General features: G+C 46.9%; 1 protein-coding gene across 1 annotated transcript in view; it reads right to left on the reverse strand.

Annotated features, from left to right (window-relative positions):
- SF3A1 (splicing factor 3a subunit 1) overlaps positions 1 to 24325 on the reverse strand; it is a 429521-nt gene that overhangs the window by 166610 nt on the left and 238586 nt on the right. Inside the window, exon 12 of the mRNA XM_069619306.1 lies at positions 3839 to 4046. Within this exon, the coding sequence (XP_069475407.1) occupies positions 3839 to 4046 (208 nt within the window). The remainder of the gene's footprint in view (positions 1 to 3838; positions 4047 to 24325) is intronic.

A 24325-nucleotide genomic window follows, 5' to 3' on the forward strand; every position in this document is an offset into this window, starting at 1 on the left:
TCAGTTTCCCAGTAAGACTTCTATCTGGTGGTTTAAAAGCAAACGATTCCAATTCCCATGATTAAAGAAGGGTTTAGAGCTTAATACTGCAGTCAACCTACTATACCAGGTGTCTGCAACCTTTGGGTCTCCAGATGTTTTAGACTACAACTCCATATCGTCAATGGTAGGTGATCATGGGAGCTGCATCCCAAAACATCAGAAGCGCCACATGTTGCAGACCCCTGTACTATACAGTTTAAAGCCTGTCATGGTTACTCACATTCATTGAAGCATACCTTTGCCTACTGCTGCAGATTAAGCACAGGTCACAGGAAATTATTGATGCATATGTTCGCTAAAGGCCCCAGTCAATCTAACGATTTACTCTTCAGAAAATAATAGATTGGGAGTAGAGACAAACTGCCTTTAGGCAAAGCAATCTGAAGCTAGTCTGTTGGAACAAACGAGGGCCAGGTTTTTTTAAAAAGAAACCACTCAAAGAAGATCTGTGGGGGCAAAATGATATCGTACACCGGCTTCAGATTGAGGGCTTTACAACCCAAAATTTGTATGCATCTCAAAAAGCCAAAGGCAGACTGTCGGGGGGGGGGGGGGGGTCTTCTACTTGCCTTTAAAAACTCCACCTTCAAACTGATTACGCCAGTGTGTAATAATCCTTTGGGAATACAAGCATGCAACGTTGTGTTGAAAAATACTGGAATCCTATTTGAAATGGTGACCATCAATATCTACTGGAATCCGGCTATCTCCAAACTACAACATTTTCTAGTGGATCTTGATGAGGTATTAACTAAGGTGAAGTCTGAACAGGAAGGTATTCTTATCCTTTTAGCCGGGGATCTCAATTCTGACTGTTCCACTAAAGGCTGTGGTGAGTACCAAGGGAGTAAAATCTCAAGAAGAGGTAAAATGTTGTCAGACTTTCTGGCATCTTGGGACTTGGAGCAGATCCAGGCGAAACCTAGTGTGGGTGGAAGGGCAGAAACAACCTGGCGCAGGGGGAACCTTGCATCTACCTTGGACTTTGTCTTTGTCTTCTCCGAATTGTCCTGCCTCCAGCCAAGCTTGATCATAAATCATGAAGGTGGGAGTGATCACTCCAGATTGGAACTTACCTTTTTGCATTTGCTAAACCCTAAAGATATGTGATTGGTGCAAGAAGTAGAGGGCCTCAAGGGAAAGTTGAGAGTTGTTAAATATAAACAAGAAGGGAAGACCCTTAACGAAAAACTTGGGGAAACCTCAAAAATAGATTGGCAAGAAGAACTCCACCCGCAGAAATGTGGGACATTTATATGGGCAATTCATCCACCTAGTAAAATTGGTGCAACCTTGAAACAAGATCACATCAATCTTTAATGAAGAGACTCCGAAAAAAAAGGGAATACAGAAGTATTTTGCATAAATTAAAAAAGGAGCTTAGTGACAAGACTACCCATTTTCAGGAGGTAAAAAAAGCAAAGCAGACATACAGAAGTTGGTCAAGCAACCAGAGATCCCAAAGGCTCCAAAAGGACGGCTAACAAATGCTGCATCTTTTAAGCTCAAATAACTCTAGGAATTTCTGGGCGGTGGTGGGAAAACTGGTATCAGGTGTCAACAGCTCCCTGTTCAACCTAGTCTCAGAGAAAAAGTGGGTGGACTATCTCTCAGAGAACTTTAGATCTCGCGGGTCTCTTGAATTTTTTCCCGTAATAGACTCCCCCTGGTCCCTTTCATTTGAGGAAGATGATATTTTCGATCCAATATCCAAGTCCTCTAGTTCTAAAGCGGCAGGACCAAATGGATTAACCTATCAGGTTCTTAGAAATAAACCAAAACTTTGGGCAGAGATCTTAAACCTTCTATTTCGAGAAATATTAAAGACCTGTTTGTTTCTACCATCATGGAAGAATGCTTTAGTTATACCATTCTTCAAGGGGGGTGGGGGGATGATCGGCTTAAACCGGAAAACTACCGCCCGATCGCCCTCCTTGATATCGATAGCAAACTTTTCATGCAATTACTCTTAAGGGATCTCACATGCTGGGTAGAGGCACAGCAAATCCTGTCATGCCATCAGAGAGGTTTCAGGAAGGGACTGTCCACCGGCCTGAATGGCTTAATCCTAAACCTGGTTAGTGAAAAGGCAAAGGGGAAATCTGACCTACCCCTATATGGGGCCTCGGTAGATCTCTCTAAGGCATTTGACCATGTGGACAGATGTTTGCTTTGGAGAAAACGTTATGATTGGGGTATACCACATCATCTACTAGCAATGCGAATCAAGCTCCATAGAAATACAACATTAAGAGTACGGTTAGATGAGCAAGGCCACCTCTCCGATTTAGTCAGGTTTTGAGAGGGGTTAGGCAAGGTTGTATGGGGGCACCATTGTTTTATAAGCTTTTTCTCTCAGACCTAGAAACTTTGTTTTCAGCAGCGTTGGCCAGTCCGATGATAAATGGTAGAAGGATTCACTGGCTGGCCTACGCGGATGACATTGTCCTGTTAGATAGGTCTGCAGTGGGCCTTCCACGTCTCCTGAATAGGTTGGGGGAATACGCCAGTTCAAGCAGGCTTACAATCAACCCAGCGAAATCTAAAATGCTGATCTTTAAACATCCAAAAAAGAAAGTTAGTTATGGCAATTGGTTTCTGGACGGGATGGCTATTCTCTGCGTGGATGAACTGACTTACTTCGGCTATAAAATCTTCCCGTACCCCGCAAAAAACAGTAAATTCATCAATGATTGAGAAAGTTGCCCAATCAATTCCTCAAATGAAAAATCTTAATGCAAAATAATGTAAATTCTCAATTCTACCACTGATCAGATTTTACACGGCTAAAGTAGTCTCAGTATTACTCTATGGTTTACATAAATTGGAATAAAATCTAGGGTTTATCTGGAAAGAATCCTTGGCACTCCTGTTATGTGCATCAATGGAGTGTCTAAGATTTGAGCTTGATTTGGTCTCATTAGGGTGTTGTGCAGACTGGAAACAAATCTCTTTATTTCGGGAAATCATTACTGGCAAACTAGATTCCCTTTATTATGAGGTAAATGAGCACCTCAAAAATTCAAAATCACAGATTTTGTGTGAATTGGAGAAAAAAATAAAGGGAATTTTGACCAGAATAGAGATGAACCTGGAAACTCTGGTTTCAAACCCTTGTTAAGTGAAAAGATCATTGGAAACCTGGGATTGGATTGATACAATTGCCAACGCAAGGTCTAGTAAGCCCCCGAATCCTTGCTCAAAGATGGAAAAAAAAGCTGGGTTTTTTGCCCCGCTATCTACAAAGGTTCCCTGACAGAGCAATAAGAAACAACTTTTTGAGGCTCCGACTTAATGTGGCACGTACTGGAGAAATATTGGCAAGAAGAAACCAAGGGGATAAAACAAAAAAACTCTGAACATTGTGTACCCCCGGGTAGACCAACAACAAGACACTTACTATTGGAGTGTGAAGGTACCTGGGAAATCAGACTGTTACTTCTCAGAAGATTTGTGGCCAAGGAGGAAAGTCTTTTTTCAGAGTTTTTTTGGAGAGAATGATTGCTGGTCAAGAGGTCATGTTAACAGCAGCCATTATACAAGTACTCACAATAAGTGCCATTATAATTTAAGGAACATTTTTTTGGCTCTTTGAAATGTTAATGGCTGGTCATTTCTTCTTTTTTTCACAGCGATACCCTTGGTTTGCTTGTTATTGGTTTTTATTATTTTATTCTTTTTCTGGTTATGTATGTAATTTATCATTCAAGCGGTTGTGATTTTGTAAAGGTTTTTTTTTTATAAAGCCAAAACAAATAAACAAAAAATAAATAAATAATTATCCTGTGTAACTCACCAGTTGGCACCATCATGGGAGGTGGACGTGGACCCATCATGGCCTGGGCGTTGTGCTGCATTTGCATAACATTGATCCGCGGTGCATGTAATATGGGTGGCATTTGGGCCAGAACAGAACCAGGTGGCAGGCGAACTACAGAAGTGAGGGGTGGCCTAGGCATGACTGGAACAGCAGACATAACTGTAGTTCGGATAGGAGGTGGCATCTGGAGAGAAGCAAAATTACAGTTAGGAGGAGTAATTGCAGTGCAACTCCAAGCAGGAGGCTTGGAAGTTAAAGCTAATCAAATAAAGCTTCATTTTGGATTTTTCCCATACTTTCAAATAAGAAAAACATTTCAATTGAACACACATTTGATATAGTAAAACGTTTAATATTAAAAAGGTTACGTTACATGGGAGGAGGGAAAAACAGTCCCTTTAACCAACTTGCCAATTGAACTGTAGTTTGGTTGAAGGAGCATCCTCACCAGTAAAGAAAATGTCTTTATCTGCTATACGCATGCCACTAGATTGTAGTAGTGGCTTCAATCCGCATGGTCTCTGCTTCAGATTATGCTTGCACACAACCAGAAAGATGACGGTCTAGTTTTGAGAGTGAACACCTCATCTGAAACATCAGTCTCAGGTTTTTAGCTGCTTTATAAATGATTTTGCCAATAGACCCATCTTTGGGTTTATTACCTCCATATTCTTCTACCCTCATGGCTTCAGAATTTGATAATGTGATCCTGGGTAATCTATCCGAAAGAAATACTATGTACTACTGTGGGAGTACTGTGTAACTGTACAATTTGACATTACTAATCACACAGCAAAATATTCTTACCACCCTGCCTGATTGCACTGAAGCTGAACACTCCGACTCAACTGTTTAGAAATATTTAAGAAGCAAACATAATAAAAACCATACCAACTCTGGTGTCAATCTCCTCTAGTTTAACAATGCAACGAAAACACATACAAACCAACATCAAAATCTGATCTGTGGGTGATAGTTCGTGAGTCTACTGTCTCACTACCAGTTTTACAAAGACAACGGGGTATCTCCATTTTTATATAGCATTGTAAATGTGTGTAGTCTACCACAGCTATTGCTACTCAATTTTCATATACAACTGCAACACCTTGGTTATACATTTGTAATGCTGTGTTTGCATCGGAAGAGTCTTCAAGCTTATACTGCTCTTGCCTACACCTACACACTTCTGATATCATTAAATGCCATCATGTACAATGTTTGCATCAAAACCGTCAGAATTGTCTGGATTATTTCGCATTGCATCTCTGAATCTGGTGCTCACTTCCTTCCTTTGTAATATTTGGGAAACGTCTAAGATCATGGAATCATCATAACGTGTTAGGGAGATTTTCCACAGCCCTATGTGAGGCTTGCTAAACTATTTATTTCAAAGGCAAGACTGGGCTTCAACTGAAAAGGACACTAATTCTGAGTTGCAATGGTAAAGCAGTCAAGCTGCACTTAAGGGAGGGGAGAAGGCTAGTGAACAGGTACAGTTAATCCCAATAGAGAACTAAAAAGTTGGCAATACCCAAAGGATATTTTTTCAGGATACCCATTGTATTTTACAAATAAATAAAAGTTCAAATAAGTAATTCAGTTCGATACAATAGAATATAGAAGTAGAATAATCCATTCGAGCCAAGTCACATGCCACTTAGTAACTATTGCTGGAGTTCACCTCCAGTTCAGAGCCACAACATCAGCCAGGTATTTTGTATATGCAAATTAGCCCAAATGCAAGCCTTTTGCTCCTGAAAATTGGCTGTGTTACAGTGCAGTGCTACTTTCGATCTGAGTCAGATCACAAAGCAGGTATGTCAACAAGCCCTCCCCCGCCCCCATTACTCAGATTTTCCAGAGAACATTTCAGGGGTTGTTAGGGTAGATTTTCATTTATATGCCAAACAACCTTTACGTGCGAGACTCGCACCACTTTTTGCTGGACTTGTGGATGTTTTTTCCATGTTCCCGAGTGAGTGGGAACCTTTTTCCCACTCAACCTTTCTTTTACTCTTTATGGGTGTCATTTTCCGGACTCTCCATAGTTTATTTTGTAATCTATCCTTTCCTATAACATTTTGGGCATCTAAATTTTATGATTGCAGTAGCACACACAACACTTGCTGGGTTGCCCCTTGGGCTCCCCTGATTTTCTCTTGACTTTCCTTGCAGAACTACTGTTCAGGGGAAGAGAGGAATTTTCATCCCCTTAACAATTTATATTGCGAGACCAGCACACCCCACCTTATGTGGAGGGCTGCTGGCAGTGGACATACTTTACTTTTGTGCGATGTTTGCTTGCAGGCTGTCAAACCAGCCGTGGTAATGCACAGAAGGGTCACCATTCTGCTAGAAGAACAAATTACTTACCCCTGGTAATGTTTCGACTGGATGTCCCTCCCACGTATTCCTCATCTTATATTTCCTTCCAGTGTCAGCTGCTTTGGAATTTTATTTACATTAGAGGATGCTGTCCATTGTCGTAGACTCCATGTCCCTCGAAGGCCTCCGTCTGCTCTTGAGATTGAGGTCATAGACAGTATAACTAGCACGCACTGCACCAGTTACTTCAGTTCCCAGTTTTTAGTTGCCTTCTTACAGAATCACCTGCATTTGTGAGGTCAAAGAGACTAGGCGCTCAAGAAACAAAGGTGTAATGAACGGAAATTCTGAGGGGAAGGATAGAAGGGGCGAGGAGGAATACGTGGGAGGAACATCCAGTCGTAAGAACATTACCAGGGGGTATGTAACTTGTTCTTCGAATGGATCGTGTCCTCCCACGTATTCCTCATCTTATGATAGCCTCCCAAAGCAGTATTGTATTGAAGGAGGGATTAAGAACTATCAAGGTCTGTCATTAACATTGTGAAGCACATCTTTTTCAAATCCAGTCCCCTGCTCTGACACAGAGTCTAGACAATAGTATTTTGTAAAGGCTGCTGCACAGTTGTCCTGAATCGGCCCCACCCCTCCCCATTGTAAGGCAGGTGAAGTGGCCACGCACCTTGTGGAATGAGCCCGCAAGCCGACAGTGGACTCTTTAGCAGCTAGTCTTACATTCAGTAATGCATAAAATGATCCAACAGGATAAAGTCTGCTTTGTAACTGCAGGGCCCAGTTTGTGCCCGGTGTATCAAATAAAAAGGTGATCATCTTGTCTCAGTTTGGCCAAGAAATATAAAAATATAAAAGATTAAAGCTCTTTTGGGGTAAAGCCTGTGAAGCCTTTTTTCTTCCTTACCAGTGTGAGGTGGGGGGCAAAAGGTTGGCAATACAATTTGTTGGGATACATACAATTCCATCATCACCTTCTGCAGAAGAGTAGGTCTGACTCTTAATACCACCTTTTCTTTGTAGAAAGTTGTAAACGTTGGCTTACATAAGGACTGCAATTGCGGCCCTGTATGCAGATGTTATATCTGTTAAAAAGATAGTTTTTAATGACAGCAATCTCAATGGACAAGAGTGAAGTGGCTCAAATGGGGCACATGAGGAATTTTAGCACCAGAGGGTGGAGGGAACACATTGTGAGCCCTTTTAAGAATTTAATTACAATTGGCATCTTAAAGTACGATGTTTGCTCAGAGGTTCGTTTATAAATAGAACGCACAGCCAGGCATACCTTGACAGTGCCAATCTGGAGCCCTAGATTAGGCAGAATTAACAGGAAAGATAACACCATAGGTGTGTCACATAGAAAAGGATCCACACTCTTGTCTGCACAAGCTGCAGAACTTGTTCCAACGGCAGCAATGGAGATTTTGTTGCTGGCCTTCTGGGCGAAAGTAAAATCTCCATCACGTCTTCTGGGAGGGACCAAAACCTGTATCTCAACTTCTCAGAAACCGTGCGCGAAGGTTTAGAGTTTTGACCTCTGTTACGTAAGAATTGGTGCAGTCACACTGTGTGAGACTACACAACACGTATCTGCTTGGTATTAGGTAACCCACCTTTTGGTATAGGTCTGTACTACACAAGTTGGTAGTGTGACTGAGCAGCCAAAACTATCTCAAGAGGGCTAAATGTGAGCTGTAGAGCGATAGCAATGAAATCCGTAAATACAAGTAGACAAATAACACTTAGACTCAAGGTTTCGGTTATACATAGTTAAACATACATTTTAAATAAGCATTCTTTAAAAAGGCAATTCATGTAACAATGTAAATATACATTAAAAATACTTCAGGATTCCAAGATGGCTGCCATGATCCAACCACAGCAAGGAGCGCGCTCCTCCCGGCGGTCCCACTAAAAGGGGCAATAAGCGGGTCTAAGACCCCCCCAACCCAGAGCGCAGAAGAAATGGCAGACATTCCCAATGAGTGCCCCGCCTCCGACAATCGAAGACGGAGCGATTCGGGGAAGAAAACTCAGGCGGTGAGCGGTGCATAAAACGAATGCCCATAGGTGCTGGAGTGAGGGACAGGACCTTGCAGCGAGCTCCGCAGCCCATGAGGGGCGAGCCAACACGTTTTTACAGAGCTGAAGGTGGGCGAGGGAGTTCCCTCCCCTCCCGGCCGACATCTCAGTGCGGGCTGGGGGCCTCGGGAGGGAAAGATCCCCAGCAGCTGCCTCAACCCCAAGGGGATTAACGATTCGGCGCACACCGGCAGTGGCCAACACAGCCCGCAAGGCGCAGGATGCAAGACCAGCCATCTAGCCCATGAAAAGCGGGACACAGAACCGGCCCACTCAGACGCAGCCGGGGACCCTCGGGCAGGAGGAGGAGCGGGCCGCATTAATCCCCAGCACCGAGACACAAGTGACAGCGGGACCCGAAAGGGATTGGCCGCATCGCACCTGCCCCTCAACTCAGGGGTCGGCTGCCCAGAGGCCGGCCCACCAGATAAGGGGACACCAGCAACACACCACCAAAAGATCGGCTCCCGGTCATGGCAGGGTCGCAGGACCGGCCATATCAACAGCCTGGAAGCCCCCCGGGGCCACAGTGAGGGGGGGTGGGGGGGATGTGCGTTGCAGGGCAACCAGGCCCGGGGCATTCACAAGAAAAGCACCCTCAAGGACTACCAACCTACTGAGGGGCCCAGAGCGACCCCAAGCAACAGGGCCCGGGAAGACACCTACAAGGGGGGAGGCAGCAGTGCACGAGTAGCACAAGACACAGTCCCCCAGGGGCGGGCGAAACCCTCCACACCACCCAAGAGCATGAACAGCCAAGGGTCATAGCCGGTGCCAGAAGACAGACTGGTAATTGCAAAGGATTGCCCTAGCGCCACCCCCAAGACGACTGGGGAGGGGCCCTACGGGGCTCACCAACGAACCCAGCAGCCCTCCCTAACCTTCAGCTGAGTCGGGACTCAACAGCAATCCGCACAGGGGACTGGAGAGGCAGCCCCATTAATATAAATCTTCCCCAGCCCCCTATGATTGGGGGCTGGGGCCCCGAGAGTAGGGGCAATAAGGAGCCAACTAACATGGAAGAGAGACCGGCCATAGCAGCCTAAGCGCACCCACGGCGTGCCGCGCAGAGAAATCCAGACGCATAGGTGTAACCAGGCAAGAGTAAAGCAAAAGAAATACTGTAGCCTCGAAAAAGAGGAGGCCCCTAGTAATGCAGAAAAACAACAGCACGCCCCCCGCGACCTCCAGATAGACTGTCACTAAGGATACCTCAGTCCAGGCAGTATGGACAAGAAACCGGGTGGGGGCAACAGCGGACACCTCTCCCCCACCCCCCCCCCCCCCGAAGCCAGCAGACACCCCCTCCAGGGGAAGGCCATCCCAACACTGGAGGGCAGCGGACCATAGGCTGGGGACCTACCAACCCCACCAAGACAAAGAATGGCACTAAACAAACCCGAAGAGTACAAAGAGGGGACCCCCAGCGGCCAGGCCCTCTACGAAGCAAGAAGGTAAGCTGCAAAAGCTGTGGCGGAATGAAGCAGAGACCACGATGGGTGAGGGCCGGGTGAGGGCCAGACACTCCAACTATCCAGGTCTGGAAGAACCACCAGGACTCACTCAAGGGCAAGAAGTCACGAGCGACCTACTGCAACACTGCTTTAAGGCCTTTAGCGACAGAATGACAGACGCCATACAAACCCAATTGAGCCTAATCGGGCGGACCTGGCACAATCCCTCCAGGAGATCAAAGGTGAAATAGCAGAACTGGGAGGCAGAGTAGACATCAATGAAAATGCCATTCAAGAACTAACAGAAGATACCCGCAAGATAGACACCCTAGCTGAACAGCTCGCAGTCACCACGCACAACTGCGAGCTCCAAACCGAAGACCTCGAAAATCACTACAGAAAGTCTAACATCAGGGTCAAGGGGCTACTGGAAAGCGTGAGTGACCACGACCTAAGCGAGACCATGCAGCAAGTGACCATGAAACACACTGTGTATAGGCGTTATATAAATAAGTGTTCAAGGACTTACTGGACATCTGAGCCGGTGGGGAGATCCTTTTTGAAAGAATCTATTGCGTGGCCCGGTTAGGTCAGAACCAGGTGCGAGGCCCAGGGAAGTAGTAATGGCCCTGCAAAGGTATGACCAAAAAGAAGCTATACTGCTAGCAGCAAGGACGGCAACTCCAGTGAAAATCTACGGCATTGAAATCCAGCTCTTCCAGGACCTGCAAAAACCACCCTGATAAAAAGGAGGCAAATGGGCCCGGTAACAAAGGCCCAGGCACAGATATGCTACAGATGGACCTTCCTGTTTGGCATGGCAACCACACTGGAGGAGGGGCTCAAGATCCTGAACATTGAAAAGGAAGGGGTAGAAGAGCAAGAAGCCTGGGCCAGTAGGCTGCCACACGAAAGGCCCCAGGAGAAGCCCTGGGAATGGAGGAAAGTAGGAGAACCAAAGCCGAGGCGCAAACCCCCGCGGGATCCAGAGGGTTGCCAGTCTGAGTCCCCAGACTGATTGAAAAGGCCCACACTATGACAGCGCAGGTCCTTGAGGCACAGAGAGCGACCTAGGAGGTGAGGCCGATATGCTACAGGGGGGATACCCGCTCAAGGGGGACCACATGGGAGGTGGAAGGGTAAGTAAGGCAGTAATGTTCTCCGGGTGTTAAACAAGACTCGGCTACCATGGCGGAGTCCATGGGGGACGGAGGAGGGAGGAGCAGAGTTTAGCCAGAGGGGACGAGGGAGGGATAAGGTTAGGGGGATCACAGCGAAGGAAAAATTCACCTGTCACAAAGAGAATGGGTAACAATGAAGGGCTACAGCTACTCTCCCTGAACGTTAGGGGACTGAATACTCCAGCCAAGAGACGGAAACTAGAGAATCTCTTGGCAGAGGCAAAACCTAAAATAGTGACCCTGCAAGAGACGCACATCAGCCAGAAAGAGAAGGGTAAATTGAGACCAAGGGGCTACCCCCACCTTCTTCAAGTAAACGATAAGGGAAAGACGCAAGGGATTCTGATAGCGAATAGACAAATACCAGATCTAACGAGAGAAGGGTCGTAGATAAAGGGAGATTCCCATTTGTTCAGATTCAATGGGGAGGAAAACCACTCACGATAGCAACAGTGTATGCCCCCAATTCAGGCCAGGATTGGTTCCTACGGGGGGCCATAGACGATTTAGACCGATTTGCTAAGGGGCAGCTCATTTAACAGGGGACTTCAATATGGCCTGGCGGCACCCCCGCAATGATAGAAGCGCGGGCAACACCCCCACGTCAAAGAGCCTGTCCCGGTAACTCCAGGCTAGTATGGATCAGTTAACCCTGGTGGATAGCTGGCACAAACTACATGGGGGAACAAAGGAATACAGATTATTTTCCCATGTCCATAGAACATTTTCCAGGATCGACTACATCTGGTTGTCCGCCACCGTGCTAGGCCAAGTCAGGAGCTTGGAACTCGGTCCCACAGCCCTCTCGGACCATCCTCCCTTGTTGATGGAGCTACAATGGGAAGGGAGTGGGTCAGGGCTGTGGCGTTGGCAATTCCCCCGCCATCTACTGAGAGACGGGCTGATTAGTAATGATATCCGTCTTTCATTAGCACATTTTTTTAAAGGAACAAATCCCCGGCACAACAGGAGCAGGTTACATGGGATGCCTTTAAGTTGACCCTACAGGGGGAGCTAATCGCAAAAACAGCCCTGTGAACTGAACAGGGGAGGGCCTTACAAACCAACCCAGAAAGACAACTAACTGAGGTGATTACAAGACTGGAAACAGACCAGGGGGTGACCATTAGGAGGGAATATAGACACCTTAAAGGCAGAAAAATCACTGCTGTACTTGAGACGGTGCTACTATGTGCAGGCGAGCAAGGCCGATCGCCTCCTGGCTAGACAGTTGAAGAAAGAGGCTGCAGGAACAATCTGTCGAATCCTGCTGCAGGGGGGCAACAAAACCACATTGTCGGGGGAAATCCTCCAGGCCTTTACCAAATTTTACTCGACCCTGTACTCCTTGAAGACCCCAGACGGGGACCAACAGGATTCCGTCCTAAGATCATGTTCGCTGCAAAGATTGAATCAAAGCCAGAGAGACGCCCAAGAGAACGAGATCACAGAGGACCAAGTTCAGCCGGCAATAAGATCTCTACCCCCTGAACAAGGCCCCTGGCCCCTTTCACGATGCCCCAGTCGCCATGCTGCCTTCCCTCTACAACTTGTCCTTTTTCCCCAAGCCCAATAAAGACAAATCCCAATGTAGCTCGTACCGCCCTATCACGCTGATAAATTTGGACGCTAAAATCTTCACAAAAATGTTGACCACTAGAATAGACAAAATAATCCCAGAGCGGATCCATCCCGACCAGTCAGGCTTCATCAGGGGGAGACAAACATTAGATAATGTACGGCGGCTATGCCACCTAATCGAAAAAACAAATAAGGCAGGCCACACGGCTGGTCTACTGGCCCTGGATGCGTAGAAGGCCTTCGACTGTGTTGTATCATTCTTGTTCCAGATTATGCAGGCAATGGGGTTCGGTCTGGGCTTTCTCCGCCTGGTCAGGGTCAACTACAGGACACAGCACATCAGGCTGGCCATCAATGGGCACATATCTCAGACTATCCCCGGTAACCAGGGGCACCAAACAGGGATGCCCAATGTCCCCAATATTATATGCAATATATCTCAAACCTCTCCTTGCAAGGATCAAAAGCGAGGCGAGCATAAAAGGTTGTGTTCGGGGGGAGCACAAAGCAATGGCCTTCGCTGATGACTTTACAGTGGCAATGACGGATATGGACTCCTCGCTCCGAGACTGATCTCACTTCAGGGGGACTTCGGCAGAGTAGCAGGGCTGAAGATTAATAAACAAAAATCAGAACTATTGGTGTTACAGGGAGACGCCATCCCCAAACCCCCATCAGACCCATCCCTCTTGGGGCAATTTGCACAGGCAAGGGGAAGCCTCCGTTACCTGGGGGTCACGATTACGAATACCATAGGCAATATGTATCAAGCCAACTACCCCCCTCTATTATAAACAATAAAGGCCTGCCTGGGAGATAGGGGCCCCCTTAATATCTCCTGGATGGGTTGAATTAACACAGTAAAAATTGTGGTATTTCCCAGAGTGGCTCTACTACTTTCAAGCACTCCCCCGCCCCCTGCCCCCTTGGCAGTCCCCCAAAAATTATTTAAAACCCTGAACAGACTGGTTCGTAACTTCATCTGGCAAGGGAAAAGGCCTCGGGTGTCAGGGAAAACTGACAGCGCCCATGGGGGCAGGGGGAATGGGTGCACCAAACTTCTTGATGTATTACAGAGTAGCCCAAATGAAAATAACCCGCGAGTGGCTCGATGGGAACCCCGACAAGATTTGCCGGAGGATGGACAGGGCAGTGGTGGGCAGGCCCCTAGAGTAGGTTTTCTGGAGCCCCAGGGAGGACAGACCCCTCAACATGTATAGGAGCCAGATAACAGCCCTGGTGGGCGACACCGGGGACACTATGGTTACAAAAGCAGGTATCACATCCTACCCGTCCCCATTTACAACCCTACTAAGAAATTCGTAATTCACTCCGGGGCTGGAAAAGGGGGCATTTATCAGATGAGAGAAGACAGGCTGCTGTAAAGCAGTGGATATGTTGGAGAATCGGGAGGTAAAATCCTTTCACCTATGCAAACAACCCATGGGGCTTAAAGAGGAGGATAGATTTCGATACGCCCAGCTGGGACACTGGCTTCTTTCCCCGGGTATGAAACCCTCCATATCCAGGGACCTCACCACCTTGGAAAAACTCTTGCTGACAAATTCAGGGGACCATCAGATGATAGGCAAGCTGTACAAACTGTTCTCCCCACAAGCAGGTCAGACCCAGTGGACCTACAGGAGACAATGGGCAGACGCACCACCCCTCCCGAACTTGGAGGAACAGTGGTGGGAAGTGTGGCAAAGGATGCCCAAGTTAATGAGAGGGATGCAGATCAGAGAAATGAGGACAAGAATGCTTGTACAGTGGCATCTAACCCCTACATTAAATGCACCCGGTGACGTCCCGGCTTTGCTGGCGTGGATGCACCGAGATAGGATCATGGCTCTACATATGGTGGACATGCCCTGTGCTGAAACCCCTCTGGTAGCCTGTAAATAACGCAATGAAAGCGATATTCGGCCCACAAATACGGAGGGGGGGCTGCAAAGCCCTGGTGGGTCTAGGCGACGTCTTGGACAAACTCCCAACGAAACCCCAGAGGAAGGCGTACATGGTCCAGATTATGGCAGCCCTCTAATAGCGCAGAAGTGGAAGCAAACCAAGATCCCCACTGAGCACGAATGTATAGCTAAAATATGGCACTACACCTCTCTCGAATGGATAACCTACTCCATACAAGCAGATGGCGCCAAATTCCAGGACTAGGGCACGGTCCTGGAGTTTCTCCACAAAGACTTACGTGAACAATGGTGCCCCCAAAACAGACTATTGGACATCCTATAGACCAGAAAATGTTCCCTCTTTATGTGACCTAAGGAGCAACAAACCTAGCAGCGATCCAGTGAAAGGGAGGGGGGTGGGTTGGGTAGGCAGGGTCGGGAGGACAAGTTGGGAAGGGGATGGTGTCATGGTGCATGCTCCGAAACCTCTGGAACTGTTGGGCCCACCCCAGTCCCTGTCACCCAGGAGGACTTGTCAGACCCCAATGGAGTGCCCCAGAGCCTCATGGACTCAGTCCTGGCGCCGTTGGTGCCAGGCTCATGAAATTGGCTGAACTTATAGAACTACTTAATCTGCCTAGTGAGGCTGAGCCTTCTGTATATCCAGGGTGTGGCAGAGGGACTACCTTACCTGGAACTACTTGCAAGCCTATTTAAGCCACACCCTGCAGGCAGAACTTGCTTCGCGTTATTCTGCACTCCTGCACCGTGTCTGCTCTGTCCTCGAGTTTCTACAGCCACGCCCGTCTGAGATTTCTATCCATCAGTGCCCGGATGACCGCTGCCCCGGTTAGGAAAGGACTTTGCGCAGGCATCCAATACTCACCCGGGATTCTGCATTCCTCCGGGTTACTTCGGAGCGGTTCTTCCATTCTTCATCTTGGGGCCGCGCCGCGCCTGCAAAAAGGAAACAGAAAACAGCAGGTTACTTGCGCACAATACAAAAACAAACAATTGTTCAGCCATCCAGCGCCATTCATCCGTGCTAATACTCACCTGGAGGCAACCAGTTCAGCATCCTAGGAGAGTCAATTCTTTTTCTAAACTTCTGTACGAAACCACGTCTGCAAGAAAGACAAAACACGTTTAAACCTTGGGACAATAAGACTTTGAGCATCTATACCAAGCTGTCATTGGGATAGAGACTTACCCGATTAAATCCAACCATTCCCGAAACACAGCAACAGCAACTCAGGAACAATGAAGTAACTGTGCCCAGAGAAAGAATGAGCTTACTGCGCCCCTGCTGAAGGTCAAGCAGGTCAGAGAGCCAACCTCACCAAACTCAAAGGTGAGCAGGAGAGGAGTCGGGCATCAGGAGGTTGCAGGAAGTGGGGCCATCCCAACCCACTCATTAGCGAACATCTTGTTTCAACAGTGCAGGCTAACGCCTCCTGGGGAGATAACAGGGGAGAGGACACCATCATACCATCAAAACTACGCCAGTACAGATATCGGTCATACGACTACGTGCTACACCCCCGTGGAGACCAGGGAGCGTAACAGAAGGTAAAAATTCAAATTGTAAAAAAGCCAATAAAAACAGGTTTAAAAAAGAAAAATACTTTTCAGAATCAAAACAAGTTAGTGGATAATCTTTGGATACGCTTGTTACACATTTCCTACACCCTGAGGTGACTTCAATCACAAGGAGAGTAATGGCATTTATATATCACATCAGTTATACTTTGCAGACTTTGAGGTTGCAGAAAGGAAAGGTTTAAGGAAGGAAAAGGTTAAACAGGTTCTCAGTATATGTGAGGACACTTAAATCTTCCAATGAAATCTAGACAAGCCTTTCCCAGCACTAACAGTCTAAAACAAGTTACCACCTATGAGGGACAAGCAATATCAAAGTCAATGGGCTAGAAGAGTCTGCAGGGAGCCAGGACAGCCCATGTCAATTTGAAACAGTCAATGGAGCGGAGGCACTTCTTAGAATCAAAGTCTTGCACAAGGTTAGAGAGTTTGTTAGAAAATCACTTGTAGGGTCACAAGCAGTAACGCCTGTGAAAAAGAGTTGGAATCAACTCTAAAGGTTAGCCACTGCAATTGCCAACTGAGAAAGGCACAGCTAAAAGACAATTAGGTAAGTACCCAAAGTCTAAACAGCACCTCTGGTTGGAAGAAGAGTGGTCCAGCTGGATTCTGTCCTGTTACAGTGGTGCAGACCCTGTGTTCCTGAGCCTCAGTTGTGGAGACAAGAGGGAGGATGTCTGGAGAGCTCCAGTGGCAGTACTTGGGAGGCCATCGGCAGCTACAAGCTCTTTTTGGTTCTGCAGCACTTTGTGGTTTCAGTGCTTAGTAAACAGCAATGTTGCGGCTCTCGGATACCGGTAGGGCTTCCTTCACTCCTTGGGTCCTGCACTATGGTGAAGGGACTGGAACACTGATGGTCCTGCTTCTGGAGGGTCCTTAGGAGACTCCTGGAGCTTCTGGCCTGGATTTCAGATGTTGCACTCGGCTATGGATTTCTCGACCCCTAGCACTCGGTTCTTGCAGCAGCTAGGTGAGCTGCCGATAGGGAGAGAGGAAAGTTATACAGAGATGTTCTAGGGCTTGTTCGTGAGGGCAGGCCCTGATCATCCAATCATCCAGGTAGGGGCAGACGTGAAGCCCCCTCTCCCGAGACTCGCTGCCAACACCACCATCAACTTGGTGAAAACCCTTGGGGCGAAGATCAGCCCGAATGGCCGAACTCACTGATAGTGAGAACCGCCAATGGTGAACCTAGGGTACTTTCTGTGCTTGTGATGAATAAGCACATGGAAGTAAGCACCCTGAAGGTCCAATGATGCCATCAAATCCTGAAGCTGGAGGGCCTGAAGGATCTGAGAAAGGGTAACCATTTTGAACTGATCCGTCTTGAGGAACTTGTTCAAGTATCTCAAGTCGAAAGCCAAACTTCCTTTTTCGGTATCAAAAAGGGAAGTAGCACCCCCTCTTCCTCTCCATCACAGGCACTGGTTCTATAGCACCTTTCGCTAGCAGACTGACTGGAAATCTCCTGCAAGAGGAACAGATCTGGACATTTGCCGGAGGGGCTCCCTGGCGGATGATCCGGAGGGGAGGCAGCAACCCTGGGCTACTGTTTACAAGGCACAATTTTCGGAAGTAATGCGCTGCCATTCTTACAGATGCCGATAAAGCCTGCCTCCCACTGCGGTTCTGTGGTTTGAGGCCTCAGAGTGGTTTTGTGGCAGCTGAAACAGCGGCTGAGGGTAAAACCGTATGCTTGGGCGGATTTATCCCCTCTTCCTCGTCCATCACAAGGACATTTCCTCCAACCTCTTTGACTGGCCACCCCTCTCACTCTTCCAAATGAGGAATAACAAAAGGACCTACCACTCCAAGCCTGTGTAGTGGGGTCCGAAGTTTGAGGCTGTCTGATAGCCACAGTGAGTGACTTGACCACAGCTTTTGAGGTCTAATTACTCAAGGCTCTCATCAGCCTTGCTGCCAAACAACTGAGTGCCATCGAAGGGCATGTTGAGTAGTCTGTACTGCACATCTGGGGCAAAGCCAGAATTCCTCAACCACGCATATCTGCGCATCACTGTGGTCGCCGCCATGGCTCTGCTAACACTATCGGCAGATTCCAAACCTGACTGGGGAGATTCACACATAGCGTCTTCTCCATCCTTCAAAGTTCATGAATCCATCTCTCTCCTCTCATTCAGGGATATGCTCAGCTGCCAAAGAAATGCAATCCCAAAAGATGTGGGTGCATTTTGCTAGAGCGCAAGTGGCATTGATACTTCAGCCATACTACTGGCATGAAAAACATTTTTAGCAAGTGCGTTGAAACGCTTGTCGTCCCTGTCTGGAGGTATGGCAGGGTAAACTGCCTGCCCTGATGTAGACACTGCAGCCTGTACCACAAGGCTTGCCGGGGTAGGGTGCCTCGAAAGATATTCTGGATCAAGACAAGGGCCAACATTCAGGCACATCCAACAACACGGCTGAACCTGAAAATCTGCAGGGAACTAGCCCCACACCCCAGTTGCTGGTTGGGTGTTCATGGCCCTTATGCATCCTGGGAACCTCGCCTCGCACACCGAATCGCTCCAACTTCTGTCCATCCTCAGCACTTTGCCTCGGCTCAGCCACCCTGGAGGCTCCCACTTACCTTACACTTCCACCTGTTGCTCAACCATCAGCACCCCAGCACCTATCCCATTCACCCTCCCTTCTGCACTTGGCACGTTATGAACACTCACAAGGCATAGTTGGTTTGTGCACCCCCCCCACTGTATTTATTATTTGTTATGTATTTAATTGTTTCTCATTCCCTCTGTCTCCTCCTGTTGCTCTGTGGGTGATTTGAAACTGTATTTACTTCCTGTATAAGCACCTAACAAGCGAACAATAAATGATTGAGGGTCTGTATTTTTTTTGTCAGATTCTTACTGATGGCTGGGTTTGTATCACGGGACTCAGTTAGCCTTGACCCATTTTTGTAGAGCTGAATGCAATGGTAAAACAGGGTCTTTTTGTGGACCCTTATCTGGAATGTCCATCAGGTCATCCTGTTCAAAGGCTACAGGTGGTCTCTCCCTACACAGGTATTCAGTTATCATATTCATGAGTTGTCTGTAAGAAGCCTCAGCATGCTCAGACGGGTCAGACTTACCAAACCCAATTTCAGGGGAAGTGTCTAGGCCACTTGCACACTGAAGATTTTCATACAAGTATCGCATCCTTGATTCCTTAGGTATTAAAGCCTTAGGAACATTGGATGTTCCATGTATAGGCCAAAAGATGAATTTCCTGGTCTGAGGGTTCATGTTCCTCGTATACAGAAGAAAGGGACTTGAAAAGTTCCTTGTTTGGAAGATTTCTCGACTTCCTTTGAGGGCAGTTGAAAGTTTTGATAACTACAGAACTGGCTTCGACCCACGACTCAAAGGAGTCTTCGAGGGTTGAGGACTGGGCCTCGCCTCTCCTCGAGGGGTTGGTGGCTTTTCACCAGGGCGTGCAAGTTTGAGCATCTATCCGCTTTGGTAGGTGCAACAGGGCAGTGGTTTTTCATCATTTCTTTCGAGGGGGGTCGGGCCACCACCTCGAAGATCATTTGAAGCCTAAAGGCCATTCAGCTTCGAAGCCGACTTACCTGAGCAGGCTACTCTGCGTTCAGGTGTGGAGTCGGGCGATCAGGACAGAGACCAGTGATGACGTTTTTTCAATTTTTTCGAAGAGGAATGGTGAGAACAGCTTCTAGAACGTGAATGTTTTTTGGAACATTTCTCAGCTGCGACTCACCCTCGATTCGTCTGAAGAACATCTCAAGGTAGGTGTCGTGGAAGGAGATTTCTGATGGGGCCTACCCGCAGCGAGCATCCCCTTTTGTTCCTTGAGCGCCTTCCCCGTTGTGGATTGATAGGATCCACAGTCAGCGGTCCTGTGGTCGGTGCTAAGGCACCACAACCAAACACGACGAGGGCGGGTAATGGACATTTTCAATCCACAGTCGACATTTTATTAACCTGGTCTTTGGGGTAGAGGAAGTAGACATTTTTGACAAACATCACAGTTTCGACAGAAACATCGGCACCATATCTGAAGAGATAGCATTAGTGGAAAAATGAAACTGAACAGGCGCAGTGCATGCTATTTATACTGTCGATGACGTTAACCTAAAGAGGGGATGAGGCCTTTGAGGGACATAGAGTCAACGATGTACGGTGCCCTTTACCACAAAAATAATTTTGAAGCAGCTGACGCTGGAAGGAGATATAAGATGAGGAATACGTGAGGACACAATCCATTCGAATGGTGGCTTCTTTTTTTCGCCATTTTTAGTGTTCTTGTCCTTTCTTGGTCCACCTGCCGTCCTGGGCAGGGGAGGTCCTGGTGGTTGCTTCGTCTTCGCCGGGAACCCTTTGAGTAGCCTGCCAAGACTACAGCATGTCTGTGTGCTAGAGCAGTTTTTCTAAAGTCCAACTAAGGGCTTCATTAATCCATATCTGAGGCAATACAGAAACTTCACTCTTAGCATAAGGCTGAACCACTTGAGAACATTTGGTAGCACAGATGGAGCAGCCAGGCTCATCTTAAGAAGGAGACAGGTACCAAGCAATTGTAGCATACATATGGTCCAAAGAAACACTGAAACACTATGTATTGCAAAAATAATTATAAATACATGTAGGCGAAGACCAAACTTGGGAAAGGTAAGTACCATTACACATCATATACAACACAATAATTAAAAACCAGCTCAATCCTTCTAGTATACAAACCAAAGTATAACCTTATTTAAAGCAGTAAACAAGTCAAGGTGAGTCAAACCTATCATTACACATACAGAATAGCAGGTTAGTTATACTTTCTGAATACAGTAAATATTTCAAGGGCAGCAGACCCTAATGGTCCGAATATAAAGTTCTCTTTCAGAATCGCTAAGTTATACCAACACTTGTTACAAGTATACATCTTGCAACATATGCAACTTTCCTCTATTATGAATTGATACAGTAAGACCACCAACATTACTTTTAAGAACAGTTCAGCGCTAGTAAAGTAACTCATACTTTCTAGAGGGGCCTTAAGCTACTCAAGGATAGGTATGAACACATCAAACTATTTTAGAAGTGCCCTAAAGCACTTCAGGGAAAGCATAACCCAATTACAGTTTCAGAAGAGCAACAGCTATTCGAGGTCAGTATAACTTATTTTTATTTAAACTATTAAGCTATTTCTATTACAGGAATAGACAGTTTAACCAAGGATACTTTTTAGAAATGTAAAATACAATTCTAGGGTAAGTAAGAACTCTTAGCAGACTTGAGAAAAAAATAAGCAGTTCAGTACTCCCGCTTTCCCACCAAGTAGGGATAGTATCAGTGAAAACTGGTCTACTAGAGGGGACATCCAACACTTGAAAGCTAATCTGTGCACTAATCAGTCTCAGGGGCCTCAGAAGTCACACCCCAGCATGCAGGAGGGTGACAGAAGAGCAAATTATGATTGGGTCAGGATTGTGAACATACTAAACGGGGAAGTAGCTAGTCCCAATCCCCATGCATGATTACCTATAACATCTATGGTGTCCTGGAACTCGAGGGGTTTTGACAATATTTCTAGTAATAAAGATGCTTTAAGTGCTTGCCTGCAGGAAACCCTAATGTGCGACGCCCTTATTATCACACTCTCAGTTTCAATAAATCAGTAGATACCCTTTTTGGGATAGCGCACATACACTTCCTACACCCTGAGGCGATTTCAATAACTAGGACACTGGGCATTGATATATCACTGGTACATTTAAAGCAATACGGAGTTTGGTGTCAAAAGGAAAAGGTTACGGAAGGAAACCATAGTTAACAAGTTTCTCAAACAGGTAAGCACTTTTGAACCCCACCAATGCAATGTAGATTAACCCTTTCCCAGCTATACAAGTAAGGTATGTATGACTTTTTGGAGGGATAGTTAAAACACAAAGTTAGAGGTTAGAAGAGTCTTCAGGGAGCTAGGACAGCCAATGTCCCTTGAGCAAAGTCTAGGGGAGCTGAGGCACTTCTTGAAGGTAAGTAAAAGTCTTGCACAATGTTAAGAGTTTTGTTGGAAATGAAATCACTGTTGGGCCACAAGCTGGGAGGCCTGTGATGGGCAAAGCTGCAAGCAACTTTGCAAGAGGCAGCAAATGCATGTCTCAACTGAAAGCAAGCAAGCTATACAAGAAGAGGTAGTTCACAGTACCTTAGGTCTGAAGAAATTGGTTCCAGCTGACTTCTGTTCCTGTTGTAGTATGGCAGATCCTGTTGTTCCTGGGCCTCAGTTGTAGAGAAAAGAGGGAGGACATCTGGGGACTCCTGCACCACGATTTGAAGGTCGGCAGCAGCAATGGGCAAAGTTCAGATCAGCAGCACTACGCGGTTTCAGCGTCTCGCGAATAGCACCACCGCAATTCTTGGACACCTAGTAGGCCTTTCATTGCTTCTGGGGTATAGCACTCTTGAGGTGGCTCAGGCTTGGTCAGCCCTGCTTCGAGGGAGTCCGGAGGATCTTCCTGGAGCTCTGGTCTGGTTTAAAAAACGATGCACTAGATTCTGGTGTTCCTGTCCTCTGGCACTCGGTTCCTGCAGCAGCAATGCAGCCAGCAAAGAGCATTTCCAGTCGAGTTCATCTTGGGGGGGTTGATTGGTCTCACCAGCCCAAGAGGAGAAGTCGTCCTTTGCAGGGCTTCTCTAGTCGAGGCAAATTCAGAGCTTCGGCACTGCAGCAGGGCTTCACCGGGCAAACCAACGGTCCAGAAGTTGCAGCAAGCTTCTCTTCCAAGTTATTCTTCCGGATTCCTTTGTCCGTTGGTCTACTGCATTCCTTGCAAAAGACCTCGCCTTTTATGCAAGTTTCTCCCATTCATTCGCAGCCTAGCTGTCACTCACACAGCAGGGTGGCGGTCCTCCAAAGACAGACAGCCAGCCAGCCAATCACCTTTGGGTGCATTCCTGTAACTAAGGAGACGAAGCGAAGCACAGAGTTTCGGGAACCTCCCTCGCTTCATGCCCTACCAGACACGCTGGAGCCAGAGGCGGGCTTCACCAGTGAACCCTGCCGAAGACAAAACGAACAAAGGGACCAAACCTGGTTTGGCGCGCAGAGTAAATCTCAAGAAGGACCTTCCCAACAAGAAATGGCAAAAAAAGAAGACTGGGGTCATTTTGACAAAATGGGCACCCATGGGTGCTGTACTGCAGCTGCAATTGCAGCCCACAGTAAAAACACACAATGGTAGTAAAAAGCAAACCACTGCCACCAGCCAATAATTGTAGAAAGGGTAACAAAAATGTTACATGAGAAAGTAAACAAAGGGAATACTAAGTAATCCCTCCAGTACTCTTTGGAAGATAGTGTGTGCTGGGTCTACAAAGTTACAAAAGTTCAGTAAAGTCAATTTCACTTTACTGCTCTTGGAAACAGTAGTTTAACCAAGAGAAGGTATTTAAACCTTTGGGAAATCTGAAAGACTTCTCTGTGCCACTGCACTGAAGGTGCTGTGTCACAATGTAAAAATATGATGCCTATGGAGTTTGGCAGGCTCCAAAATCAAAAGAAACTGTGTTCAAATTAACGAAAAATACATGAGAGAGTGGGAAAAAGGTCTCACTCTCTCCAGGATAAAAATGAAAAGTCCTGAAGTCCAGTAAAAGAACTGGGGGTCTCTAAGGTAGAAGGGAATTAGCACATTTCTGAGAATTCTCCCTAACAAAGGACACTTAGATCCAGCAGCGACATCCTTTTGGAACTAAAACCTTACAACAAAAACTACAGAGGATCCTCCTTTTCCCCACTGCTATGCAAGATTGTAAGTAGTAACTCTGTGGGAGACTACACCAGCCTTGTCCTCTTGGCGTTAGGTAACCCAGCCTTTGGTATAGGCCTGTACTACACAAGTTGGTAGTGTGACTGAGCAGTTGGGCTTATCGTAAGAGGGGTCATGTGATCTGTAGAGCTGTGCAATTTATCCAGTAAACATAAGTATCCAATTAAACACTTATCCACTTAAAATGATATGACAATGCATTACTCTGATGGTTGTATCTGCTTAGATTCACATGCTGTGCATAGGTCCGACATCCAGTGGTCACTGCGGAGTATTGCATTTTGTTTTTCGTAGTCGAAAAGGGGACGTCGACAAGGCGTGTCTGTAACACTATCCCTATAGTGACGTGCGTTGTACCCACAATCCCTCACGCGTCGAGGTCCCTCAGATTGTTTTTTTCCGCCCAGCTTATGGTCGCCTTACGCGGAGCTCCTAGAGAGACATTGCTAAACAAGTACTACGGACCTCGGTCCTTAATATATATACTTACTGTTAAAAGATCCCTCCCCTCGACGTTAGCTGTGAAGCTGTTT

The sequence above is a fragment of the Ambystoma mexicanum genome, chromosome 10 (assembly GCF_040938575.1).
Source record: "Ambystoma mexicanum isolate Mex_15411 chromosome 10, UKY_AmexF1_1, whole genome shotgun sequence".
NCBI classification, from domain to species: domain Eukaryota; kingdom Metazoa; phylum Chordata; class Amphibia; order Caudata; family Ambystomatidae; genus Ambystoma; species Ambystoma mexicanum.